At 39.4% G+C, this 12,623-nt stretch overlaps 1 protein-coding gene across 1 annotated transcript in view; it reads right to left on the minus strand.

The window, feature by feature from the left end:
- Nucleotides 1–12,355, minus strand: part of VWC2 (von Willebrand factor C domain containing 2) — a 223,404-nt gene extending 211,049 nt beyond the window's left edge. Inside the window, exons 1-2 of the mRNA XM_001379691.4 lie at nucleotides 11,304–12,355; nucleotides 8,879–9,683 (exon numbers count right to left, since the gene is read on the minus strand). Coding sequence (XP_001379728.2) covers nucleotides 8,879–9,592 — 714 coding nt within the window. The 5' untranslated portion in view covers nucleotides 9,593–9,683; nucleotides 11,304–12,355. The remainder of the gene's footprint in view (nucleotides 1–8,878; nucleotides 9,684–11,303) is intronic.
- Between the last annotated feature and the right edge of the window lie 268 nt (nucleotides 12,356–12,623).

Here is a 12,623-nt window from a genome sequence, read left to right on the forward strand (position 1 = left end):
ATTTATATTTAATTATAATTATTACATTATAATATCTTTTAGTTATATGGACACTGGCCTGGGCAACAGGAGGATTGGTTTCTATTCCCAGCTTAGCCTTTTATTAGTTTTGTGATCCTGGACAAATTCCTTCATTTCTCTGGACCATAGTTTTCTTATTTGAGACATAAGGGGGTTCAACTAATTTATCTCTAAAGCTCCTACCAGCTCTAAAAGTCTATAATTTTGTTTCTAATTGCACAGAACATTTATTCCAATGTTCTCATAAGGATTTCTTCATTAATAAAATCTGAAGAGATGAGAGAGTTTATAAAGGATTAATACAAACCAGATAATAGATAGCTAAGGGATAGATTTAACTAAGCAAATTATAAGAGCAGTTTTTCATTTGGAAATGCTGATAAACATCCTTCCATAATGAATTTGGTTCATAATGTGGTATATAGTCTGTATAGCCAAGACATAGTTGCTAAGGGCCAGATTTGCTTTTAAATTCAACAATCTGAAGAACAATTTTTAAATATTAAGCAGTTATAAAGACAACTAAATAAGAGGGGCAGTTTGGTGTACTAGATAAAGAGAGTCTGAAAGTCAACATGATCGGGATTCAACTCCTGCCTTTGGCACATAGTGGCAAAGTAACCATAGACAGATAACATGATTTCTCAGTGCCTCAGACAAATCTTTAAGTCTGTAAATTGCAGCAAAGGTAGAAATCCTCAATAGTATAGAAAATTCCTTACCAAGGATTCCCAACATGGATGGCCTTATAGGTCTGTCTGAAAAAAAAAATCATTTAAAATCCACTTTCGATTATGTGTGCTAATAGCATGAATAATGGATATGGATTATGTAGTTTTAATGAGAAATTGACCAAGGATAGCCCAGTCCTTAGAATATGAATAATGCATCTCTGACTGGTTCTAATCTATATGGAGACCTGGCTAATCTGCTTCTAGGGATATATAATCAAGGGGTTTTCCCCTTCATTTTCAGGGTATGTTCACATATCCTCTGACTATTTTTTTTTGTCAGACTACTGTTTAGTGATGCTCACCTCCATTTTGTATCCCCACAATGTGCCTGGTTCTGGGCTAAGTACTGGGGATACAAAATGGAGCAAAAGATAGTCTCTGCCATCAAGAGCTTACAGTTTAATGGGGGAGACAACATACAAATAAATATGTACAAAGAAAGCTATATACAAGATAAAGAGGAGGCAATTAATAGAGGGAAGTCACTGGAATTAAGAGGGGCTACATAAAGCTTCCTGGAGAAGACAGATTTTCTATGGGACCTAAAGGAAGCCAGGGATGATGAAAAAACCTTTTTATATAGAACTAAGAGTACATATAAAAGGTTTGAACAGAGAACTGGTCACTCTCTTCCCTTAAGACCTTCAAGAAGAAAGAATTGCTGCAAGCATTTAATTGGGGGAAGAAGCAATAAGTTTGGATACCTTTTTATAATCTGTTCATGGTCATGGAAATTCTATTCCTGTGTTTCTTCTCTCTCAATATATTTATTGTTGTTGTTGTTGACTCATTTCAGTTGTGTACAACTCTTTGTGACACCACTAGGGGGTTTTCTTGGCAAAGATACAGGAGAGATTTGCCATTTCCTTCTTCAGCTCATTGTATAGATGAGGAAACTAAGGCAAAAAGGCAAAAATGACTTTCTCAGGGTCACAAAGCTAGTATCTGAGTTCTCAATATTAGGTGTGTGATATCTTGAAATGAGAAAACCTGGGTAACCTGTGAACTGGGAGACCCATCAAAGGGAGCACCCAAGCAACATGTGAAACTGATAGAACCATCAAGACCAACCATGGTCTTATCAGCAGTAGTCAAACTTGATGAAGAGACCATGTATCAGCCCTAAGGGGTAACTTACTTCATCAAAGGAACCATTCCAGTTGGGCAAAGGCATCTTTAGACATTGTTATACTCAGCAATGGATTTGGTAGGAACTCTTCAAAGCAGGAAAATAAGAATCACTCTTAGGTTGAGGAAGATTGTTTTGTAGCAGCCATCTTAGGTTCAAAACACTATTTTCATGAACTGAATGCCTATGTGGAAGAGAACTTGTACCCTTCCATTTGGGAGAAGGTTGTAGTTTGATCCTTACTATACTTTATGGTAAGTAGATCTTTGTAAAAGCTAATTAATTTTATTAGGTTAATTCCTATTGGGAGTGATGCTATCTGCTTAACTTATCAGAGGCACATTGGTGTGGACTCCCAAAGAATAGCTCAAAACCTTCAGAGTTACTCCTAGAAATCTAAGAATAGAAGTAATCAGTTATCCCTTGAGGTCCTAACCTAGTTTTGGGAGTAGTGTTTGGGGAAGGGTGCCCAAAGACGTGCTACACAGAATTGCCTAAAATACAGCCCTTGCTATAAACACTACATTTATAGCAGTGTGTGTCTCTTATAGGGCTTTTAAAAAATTGTATTTTAATACACTGCTATTCTTGTCCCTTTGTATTAAGTTCTCTTTTTTCTTCCCATAACTTTCATTACTTTAGCATACTTTCTGATGGTAGAAATGGGTTATTTTCATCTCAAGGAGCTGAGAGCAGATGAGCCTCTACCATAAGGCACTATTACCATTCCCTTAAATTTAACTCTTCCCCACTCTTCAATATTCATGTATTAATAAAAAACCAGTATCTGGTTTAACAGCCTATAATGAGATGAGCTATGCTTAGCTATAAGAGTTGTAGTTCCTAGGCTCACTGACTATCTGGAGTCTGTGAGAAGCACCCACCTTAAATAAGACCAAACTTTTAGTTTCCAAATATTAAAGTCAAGACATTTTCTCATTCTTGGACAATTATGGAATAACAAAAGCCTGAGCTCAGGACAGAAGGCAGTGTAAAGAAGCATCAGGCCTTCTACAGCTTCCTCAACTATAAAATGGGTACAACAATACATGTGGTATATATAAAGACAACAACAACAGCCACTAAAGTCTTATTCTGATGGCTCATCAGGAGTTGAAAGTGACTCTAATCTGCCCCATATCAATGAGGATAAGCTCAAGCAGACCCTAGTAGACTGTCTGTTTATTGTTGAATGACTAGCTTAGCTAAATGGAAAGAAACTCATTAGTAGATTGGTCATAGGGTGACCTCACTACTCACTACTCACAAAGACAGACTAATATAGCAAAGAAAAGTTTCCAGCTACATTCATGGAAAGGTCCCAATGCATCTCAGTTCTTAAAAGTAATGAAGCAAGAACTCTGCTTTCCATGGTTCTGAACATTAAAATGTTCTGTTATGAATTATATCTATTCTTTTTATTATTAGGGTTTTTTTTTTGCTACAAATCTCTAAGGTGACCCTATGACCTGCAACCATCATAGAAAACTCAAGTCACTCAACATCATCACTCTGAAATTCAAGATTATTGATTCACTGTGACTGAAACATCTGTAAAAATCACCAAAATGGCAGAGTTTGGAATATTATTAAGGAGGCATATTCTTATTAATCCACAAAATGGATGACTATATGTGATACTGTCTTACTTACAGCTGGCTGCCTACTTATGTAATGTGAGAAATGAAATTTGTTTTTGCCCAAAAGCTTATGGACTAAACCCAACTATGAAAGGCTCATCTTTTTTTTGGAGTTACACGCCACTCTTTAAAATATACCTCACAGAGTCAGTCAGAAGAGAAGTTAAAGATCCTATAGTTAAACCCATGTCTGAACAAGAAATTCCTCCCCACCAACTCATTAAAACATCATGGCCTCAAAATGGGGTTTTTAGTATCTATATAATAGGGGATCACATTATAATGAACTTCTTTTGATTTTTTTTAAACCCTTACCTTCCATCTTGGAATCAATACTGTGTATTGGCTCCAAGACAGAAGAGTGGTAAGGACTAGGAAATAGGGGTTGTGACTTCCCCAGGGTTACACAGCTGGGAAGTGTCTGAGGCCAGATTTGAACCCAGGACCTCCTATCTGTAGGCCTGACTCTCAATTCACTGAGCCACCCAGTTGCCCCCCCTTTTTCATTTTTAAATAACAGATTTTGTTTGAACAGGGTCCAAGGGAGACGTGATTTTTACCAAATTCCATAGCAAAGAAGATTCTAGCAAATTTCCAATATATGTTTGCTTTCATTTGCTTGTGGTATCTTTCTTTCCAGAAGTACAAGCTATTGTGATACAGAATATTCAGTTAGAGGCCTTCTCTTCTATGTATTTGCCTATATTTTGAGTCATGTATTCCCTATAGACAATGATATTTAATGCATCACACTACTTTAGTTCTAGTAAATAAAAAGAATATTGAACATTTACTATGTACAGATGGCACACCAAGTGTCTATTATAGGTAGATAGCATGAATACCAAGAAAATAATCTTTGCCTCATAGCATTTGTAATAGGAATTGAGTGGTGATTGGGGTTGGAGGCAAGACAAGCAAAATAGACTAAGATAAATGCAGAAGTACAAACAAAAGAATATTTAAGATCTGAGAAGGGAAGAACAATTACCAATCAGTGGGAAACATGGCATGTGAACTTAATCTTGATCAATAGTTAGGATTTCAGTAGGGGGAAATGAGAAGAATGGAAGAAGGTTAATCCTGACTGAGGGAATAGCATGAGAAAAATCTAGGAGAGAAAAAGCATGGATGTATATGAGTGATGGCAAGTAGCTCACTTTTTCTTTTTTTAGGCAAATAGGGTTGTGACTTACCAACATCAAATATTTAGTAAGTGTCTGAGGAAAGATTCAAATTAAGAAAAATGAGTCTTCCTAATGCATATCCACTGTACTCTATCCACTATGCCACCTAGCTACTCCAGTAGTTCACTTTGACTAGAACTGATTACATGAAAGCAATTAGATTTAGATTAGACTCAATAGGTAAGTTGAGCCTTTAATGCCAAATTAAGAACTTGGATTTTATCTGGTTGTCAATACCATTTAAAAAATTGTCAGTTCCAACATCTTGCAGGGTTCTGAGATGTGACATATACATTAGGAAGATTAATGTGAATTAATTAATATGATGTTATTAATTAATTCATTAATATGAAATGTTTAAATTTAACTAAGTGAACATTTCAGTACCTGCTACCATGGTTTAAGAAGTGATGTGGTCAGAGTAGATGGGAAGAAAGCCTTAAAGTCAGGAAGTCCTAGGTTTATGTCCTGTCTCTGATGAATACTGATTGTATGAGCTTGGGAACATTATTTAACTTAGAGGCAACTCTCTAAGACTGTAAGTTGCAAAGCAGGAATTGAACTGCATTAGTAGAAGGAATTTCTTCACTTGGGGGTTCTCCAAACTACTGAAATCAAAAGGCCAGGCTCTGTCCCTAGAGTGCCAGAACTATAAAGACTAAATTAGAACAATCCCTGACATTAGGGAAATCACATTTTACTGAGGGACTACCAAACATACAAAGAGAAGTAAACAGGAAAGGACCTGGAAGATAGAGTTGAAAGTAAAAGTTGGGGAAAAAAAAAACAGGGAAGATTTCATAGGGCGGTAACCTAAACTGAGCTGACCTGAACTGAGCTTGAAGGAAGAGAAAGATTCTGAGACACAAAGATGAAAAGGGAATATATTTCAATCAAATACCTGGAGGGTAGAGATGAACAACCAAATGATGTAGGGAAGAATCAGTAATAGAGTTTGGCTAAGCAAAAGTGTATGAAAAGAAGAAATGTAAGATAAGTTTAGAAAAAATAGTTAGATGCTGTATTCCCAGAGACTTTAAATAGCAGATAGCTTAAATAATATAGGTGTGTACATATGTATGCATGCCCATTCACACCTATTATATATGCACATATATATTATATTTTTCATGTGTAACAACACAAGCCTTATTGCATGGATGTTATAAAGATAAGTGTAAAAATTCAAGGAAGTAATATATAACTCTGAGATGATTGACAGTAGAAATAGATTGTAATACTAGAACCAAAAGATAAGGATAATATTCATGTAGCAGGCAGCATGTTATAGTGGAGAAATTGCTAAATTTGGAGTCAAGAAGATTTTGGGTTGAAACTTGCTTCAGATACTTACTAGTCATGTCACCCTGGACAAATAATTTAACCTTTCTGATCCTCAATTTCCTCATCTTGAAAATGAGATGGACTGGATTGAGTTTGGACTTCCTGACCGCTAAAGCCCTTTTCAACTAGAACTCTATGAGTTTGTTTCTTTCAAGTTGCAAACCTAGATTCCCAGTGGCCTCCTATAAATACACTGGCATGTTCCACTACCTTCTTACCCAAAATACAACCAAAAATTCTTTCCATTTTCCTTCCCTGATACCTGCTCTCCTTATGATTTACATAATTCTAGAGATTGCATTCCCTCATGTATATATAGAACCATGTGGCCATCTTTGACTTTCTTCTTGTTTATATCTTCCATCCAATCAATGTTCTTTACAACTTATTTGCTCGTTTTCTAAATCCCTATTCCCATTGCCACTCAATAGCTCTATCACCTGTCTTCCTATCTTCATACTCTCTTATATAAATATACATATACACACATAAATATACATATGTGTACATAGCATGGATATATAGACTCTATATGCATGTATGTTTGTATATGTACCCACACACATACACATATCCTTACTGTTAGTTTTTTTGATTAGGAAAAGAATTAATTCCACTAATTTTCAATCAAAGGAAATAAAATGTAAAGTTGTACCCTTTCATTCATAATGTGTACACCAAAGACCTTAATCATTCTTCCTTTTATTGAACAATGAATTAGCACTACTGGGCTAGTCATCCTCTTCTCAACTTCTTCTTGTTATTTCTCTTAGACAGATTACCTGACATTTTGTTACTCAGTCACTTTCTTGGATAAGATAACTATTTTAACCTACTTTACAAAACTATTATAAGGAAAGGTATATAAAAATGACTACATAAGAAGTGTGGTATTAGGTAGTTTTCAAGTCCTGTCTCTAGCATTAGCTACCTGATAATAGGAAGTCATTTAACCTCTTGGAGGCTCAGTTTATTCATCTGTAAAATATGGATACCAGTAGGTCTTGCCTCATAAGGCTGTTGTGAAGCTCAAAAGATATAATGCACATAAAGCCCTTTACAAGCACAATCTCAGCATTGCTTATTATCTATCTATCTATCTATCTATCTATCTATCTATCTATCTATCTATCTGTAACACAAATGTTAGTGCATTGTAGCCAGGTCTGGAGTCAGATAGAAAAATACAGCCTCAGACACTTACTGACTGTATGACCTTGGGCATGTCACCTCTGCCTCAATTTACTCATATGTAAAATTGGGGTAATAATAATACCTACCTCCCAGGATTTTGTGAGCATCAAATGAAGTAATAACTGTAAAGCACTTAGCATTATTATTATCACTGCTAGCATTTATATAGTGCCTACTATGTGTAATATACACTTAGCAGATATTGTAGTCTCTCTTCTAAGTTTTGTAGTCAAGTGTTTTTGTAGAACCAAGCTACTCCCTGTTCTCCAGTTCAACTGTGATGCGTACAATCGGTAACTTTCACCATAGTCTTGTTTTGGCTGGTATGTCATGTGGCTGACTCCCCATGAGCACTCTATCTCCCACCAGCAGAGGCTTTCTTTGAAAATAGGTAGTAGTCATTAAGCCAAGTCGAGTCAGTGATATTGCCTGTACCTACCTTGAGGTTCCTAGAATTTGTTTTCTCTGTTGCTACTAATGCTAAGAAAGTGCAAAACTAGGTAAACTGCTAGTGGGCATTATCCAGGTCATGGGAAATAAAGAGTAGAATCCAAATGTGCCATTCTGATTCATAAATTGGTCAATGGGGTAGTCAGTACAAAGAACCTGTCGGTTTTCTTCAAGAACAAAATATGTACACAATCTAACACAATTCAATTTTCCAGGATGCAATTCGGCTACATAACACACCTCCTGGCTATCTTCACTAAAGAAAACAACATAATATACCAAATGAGGCAAAAAAATCTTTCAAGTATCCATGTCTTTTTAAAAACAGACTCATTGAAAAATAATCATTCTGAATCACTCATACAGTTTAGCAAATTGTTTTCGACACCAGCTCTCTAATGAGGATCTAATCAATTTTGTTGTTATATTTCTTGTTAATCTGTGAGGCAGCCTGGCTCACTGGACAATGCCCTGGGGTTGGAAGCAGAAGGACCTGGGTTTAACTGTTGTCTCAGGTATTTTACTAGCTGTGTTACCCTGAACAAGTCACTTAACAAGAGTCTTATTTTTCTCATCTGTAAGTTAGCAAGAATGGAAAGCACCAAGCTTATAGGGTTGCTGTGATGATTAAATGAGATATAGTATGTAAAGCACTTTGAAAACTCTAATGTTCTGTATAAATGTGAGTTATCATTCATTATCTAAAAAACAGTTATTTTAGCCTATACTTACAATGGATGACTCATTTTATTTTGTGGATTTTGTCCCATAATTAACTATTAGCTGAAGAAAATGTCTCAATTAGAACTATAAGTTACCTTATATTAAAAAGGGGTTATACAGTTAAATAAAAGTAATTTTAAATGAAAAGCAGTAGATTAAGGTTGAAAATCCAGTAGTAATTCTACCCAAATGTTTATGTCTTCCAATTCAATGCCATTGCCTCGTTATGATTAAAGCATTTCCTAGCAAAGAGCAAAGGGATTTATACATATTAAACAGCTAATTTTAAAAGATGGAAATTTCTATGAAAAAAAATCTTGTTCAATAGTTATTACCATACTCAGCCAATATATTAAGCAGGATCTTGTATTAAAATTGTGTGAGGGGAAGCCTTTTAAATCCATCCAAGAATTCAAAAAATATTTGACAACGGCATGACTGATTTTTAACTCTTACCATGAACTCTTCTAGAGTTTGATAGGTCTTTCCCCGGAACTCACAATAGTTCTTCCTCTCTTTGCACTGAGGACAACACTGGCTGGTATCTACATGGATGCAGCGAGGGTGGAGTCTTGGGCACTCAGGCTGAATGCACAGAGGTCCCTCCTCAGTGCAAAGGCAAGGGCAGGCTGAAGGGCCAGGTGTAAACTTCTCTCCAATAGCATAAACAAAGCCACTCTCATCCACACAGCCCTTCCCTCGGTAGTCTGGATAGGCATACTCCTCTGGGGGTTCTGGGGTAGCCAGGACTTCAGGAAGAGATGCATCTTCTGCAGCCAGAGCTTCTTCTTGAACACTATCCCCTGGCTCTTGGCCTTGCAAATTCCCAGGTTTACTGCTCAACCCTTGGCTATTCCAAGTCTGTTTCTGTTTGCTCCAAGACTCTTTGTTGGAATAATTCCGGCTTCCTTTGCTCTTCCCATCCCTGGAGCTGTCCTCCTCCCGCCCATTCCTACTGATTTCATTCATTTTCCCTGGGCCTGTCTGGCTCTGAGTGTCCCGGGCTGCGTGGTCTCTCTTCTCTTGATTGGTTTTAATCTCCTGTTTGTCCTGAGTCTTGGCCAGTTTTTCCAGAGGTATGGTCGGGCTACAGAGGGCAACCATTAGACAGCATGTTACCAGGAGGGAACTTGAGAGAGCTCCAATTGCCATTGCAGTAGAACTGGGCATCACCTACTGCATCCCAAAGGGGAATGGGGGGGAGGGAGGGAAAGCTTCTGCATTCAACATCAAAGGGAATCACTATGTAAATCCACAGTCCCTGGGAAGAAAACAATTAGAAACACTTCAGCCTACAATGTTTCATTCTGCATTCAAAAGATAGCAGTGGCTCTTTAAGGCCAAGCCATTGCCTACATAGTTAATTACTTTAAATATCAAGACAATAATGGACAAAAAATAAGGCTTTGGCTTATAGTAGAATGTATAGCCAAGATTTTCAAAATAAATGTTCCTATAATCAAGTGTGGCTCTTTAAATCCTAACAAAGTCCAGAGTAAACAGCCAATACATGTTTCTCTCTCTCTCTCTCTCTCTCTCTCTCTCTCTCTCTCTCTCTCTCTCTCTCTCTCTCTCTGTCTGTCTCTCTCTCTCTCTGTCTCTCTCTCTGTCTCTGCCCCCCCCCATGTGCTGGATGGATTCCATTAATCTTTCTTGCAATCCAAGAAGTCTTTTTAAAAACAGTATCTGCTAGTGGATGGGTTTGAAAGGACTTGCAAAATGCATAGTGAAAGCAGCAAAGGAAACCCAGATCTCTAACCCAGGCTCTAACTGAATTTGTAAGGATGACCAAAAGTAATTTGAGGTTGCTAGTCAGATGGGTATTAAAGTCAAATCAGTAGTATGACTGTCACCAGTTGTTCCTCCTCAACAAAAATGATCTGTTTTAGAGGACTGTGCAGTAGTTGTGATTTAAAGCTACACACACTTAGGTATGGAATAAATCAGAGAAATCAAATCTTATATTAGGCTGGCAGAGCCCTTTCCAATAACTTGATGAATACAATAACTTAAATGAAAAAAAAAAAAACCAAGGTTGCTGGTTGGTGGTGGTGGTGGAGGGGTTGGGGGTTGGGGTGGGGTGGAATGGGGGAGGAGCAAATCCATTAGGCCTCCATAATGTGCAGCACCCTGGGAAGAAGTCCCTGGACCTCTATTTCATGTGTCAAGAAGAGTCCATGCCAAGAATACTAAAACAACCCACTTCTACAGCTGAACCCTGCCCTCCCTTTATACCTAGCTCTGTAGGCTCATCAGCTTGGAGGGAGATGATGGCAACCAAACCAGTTTCTGTTATATCTTGCAAGATAAGGTTTGGGTGGTGGAAGAGGATTGGGAAAACACCCAATAAGACACCATCACTAGACCCATCTTTCTGAGGAAAGGGGAAAGGGGGCACACAAAAAAACAAAATAGACAAAAGTAAGAGAAGAGGGGTAAGCAAAGAGGACAATACAGCTGCGGTCTTTCCCACACTTCATCTTGTAAAAGTTTCTTACTCTTGATGGACAATGACATGAAATAGGGCTCCCGGCAAGGGATATGGGAGGGAAACCAGTGCCCACCTGATTAACCCATTCAGCTCAGAGCTCTTACCCTGAGATATGCCAGGCAGCTCTCCCTCAGCCTTCACTTCCCAAGCAGACTACCATCCCACTGTCCTTTCTGCCCCACAAGCTAGTCTATCTGGGGAGAAACTACCCTTATTTACAAAGTTTCCTCGCATGCTTTGGGGAGGGGGAGAAGAGGAGGGCTATGAACTCATTGTCAAGTCAGAGGAGTGCAATGAAATGGTAACTCAGAGAAATTTCCCCAGTCCCCAATCCTCCCTCTGTCCTCCCGCCCAGGAAGGATAAACATGCACGCATACATGCGTACATACATGGGCTCCGAGCTCTGGCTAGATCCCTTTATCCCCGCTGGTTCCTGGGATGAAGTCGCAGCAGCTTCCACCGAGCTTCGGCTCCCATACTCCAACCAGAGAGGGGACCGGCAGTCCCAGGGACCTGCAGAGCAAACACACAGGGAGCACATCCACCCCTCAGCCCCTGGAGCATCCGCTGATTTAAAGCATCTCTGGAAGCTTTCCTTCCCCTTTCTATTTGCTTTTCATCCTGGCCAAAACTCGTAGTAGACACCCACCCCGCAATAGAGTCTCCGGAGTCTTCAACGCCAAACGCAGGACAAGGGGCCCCTCTCAGCCTGCCCCATCATTGTCTAGTGGGGAGGTGGGCGCCCCTCCCTCTGGGCGGTGGTCTTCTCTCTCTCTCCCCTAGGCAGGAAGTCTTTCTGGTGCAGGATGCCGGCTGGCTCTGGGATGGCTTCAGAACCTGGGGCTTAGAGATGCTAAGTCCAGCCACTCGGCGGCTTAGGACAGAGCGGAGAGCAAACGCTACCAGCGGGGCTTGCCAAGTCAGAGAGAGAGGCCAGAGGGGGAGCTGAAGTCCTTCTGCAACCAGCACTCCGTCTCCCCAGGAGCTGGGGCTGCAGCCACACATCTGGCTGCACCACACTGGTCGCTCCTTCCCCCTCACATGCGCGCGCTCCAGCTGTTCTCCTTATCCCCACTCTGCCTTCCCTCTTGCGTTCTTTCCATCCTCTGGTCGTTCATCACCCCTTCTCGGTATGTATGTGAATGACTCCTCTTTGCCTGCCCTTCACCAACCCTCGTTTTGCATTTTAACCTCTGCCTTTCCTAGTTTTATCCTATGTTTCTAACTCACCTGTCTTATCTCTCCTGTTGCTCCATCTGTCTGTTCGTCCATTTCTCTTTTTGCTCCATACCTCCACCCCACCCAGCCCCCAATCCTTGCTAGTGCTTGTACTTTGTCTCCTTCTTTCAATCACTTTTCCTCTAAAGTATTTCTCATCCTCCTTTTCAATTCTTCCTTCCCCGGTGCCCTCCCTTCTTTTCCTTCTCCACTAACACTCTCTTCACAGTTTAGCTGGGAAAGACAGAACAAATTACATCCATCTGCAAGTTCCTAGGACTTTCTTAGCTGAGCTGGGGGGAGGGGGGGAGGTGTAGGGTTGGAGGGTGAATTATTATGTTTCTATACATGCACTTTCCTCTCCCTCTCCAATCCCTCCCCTCCTGTAGAGCCATAGAAGGAGTCTGGAACTTTGTAAAAAGCAAACTATATGAGCAGACATTATATTTTGTGAAGCTGTGCACAGTACTCCATTTAATAGACTAATTTAT

The sequence above is a fragment of the Monodelphis domestica genome, chromosome 7 (genome assembly GCF_027887165.1).
Source record: "Monodelphis domestica isolate mMonDom1 chromosome 7, mMonDom1.pri, whole genome shotgun sequence".
Classification (NCBI taxonomy): Eukaryota; Metazoa; Chordata; class Mammalia; order Didelphimorphia; family Didelphidae; genus Monodelphis; species Monodelphis domestica.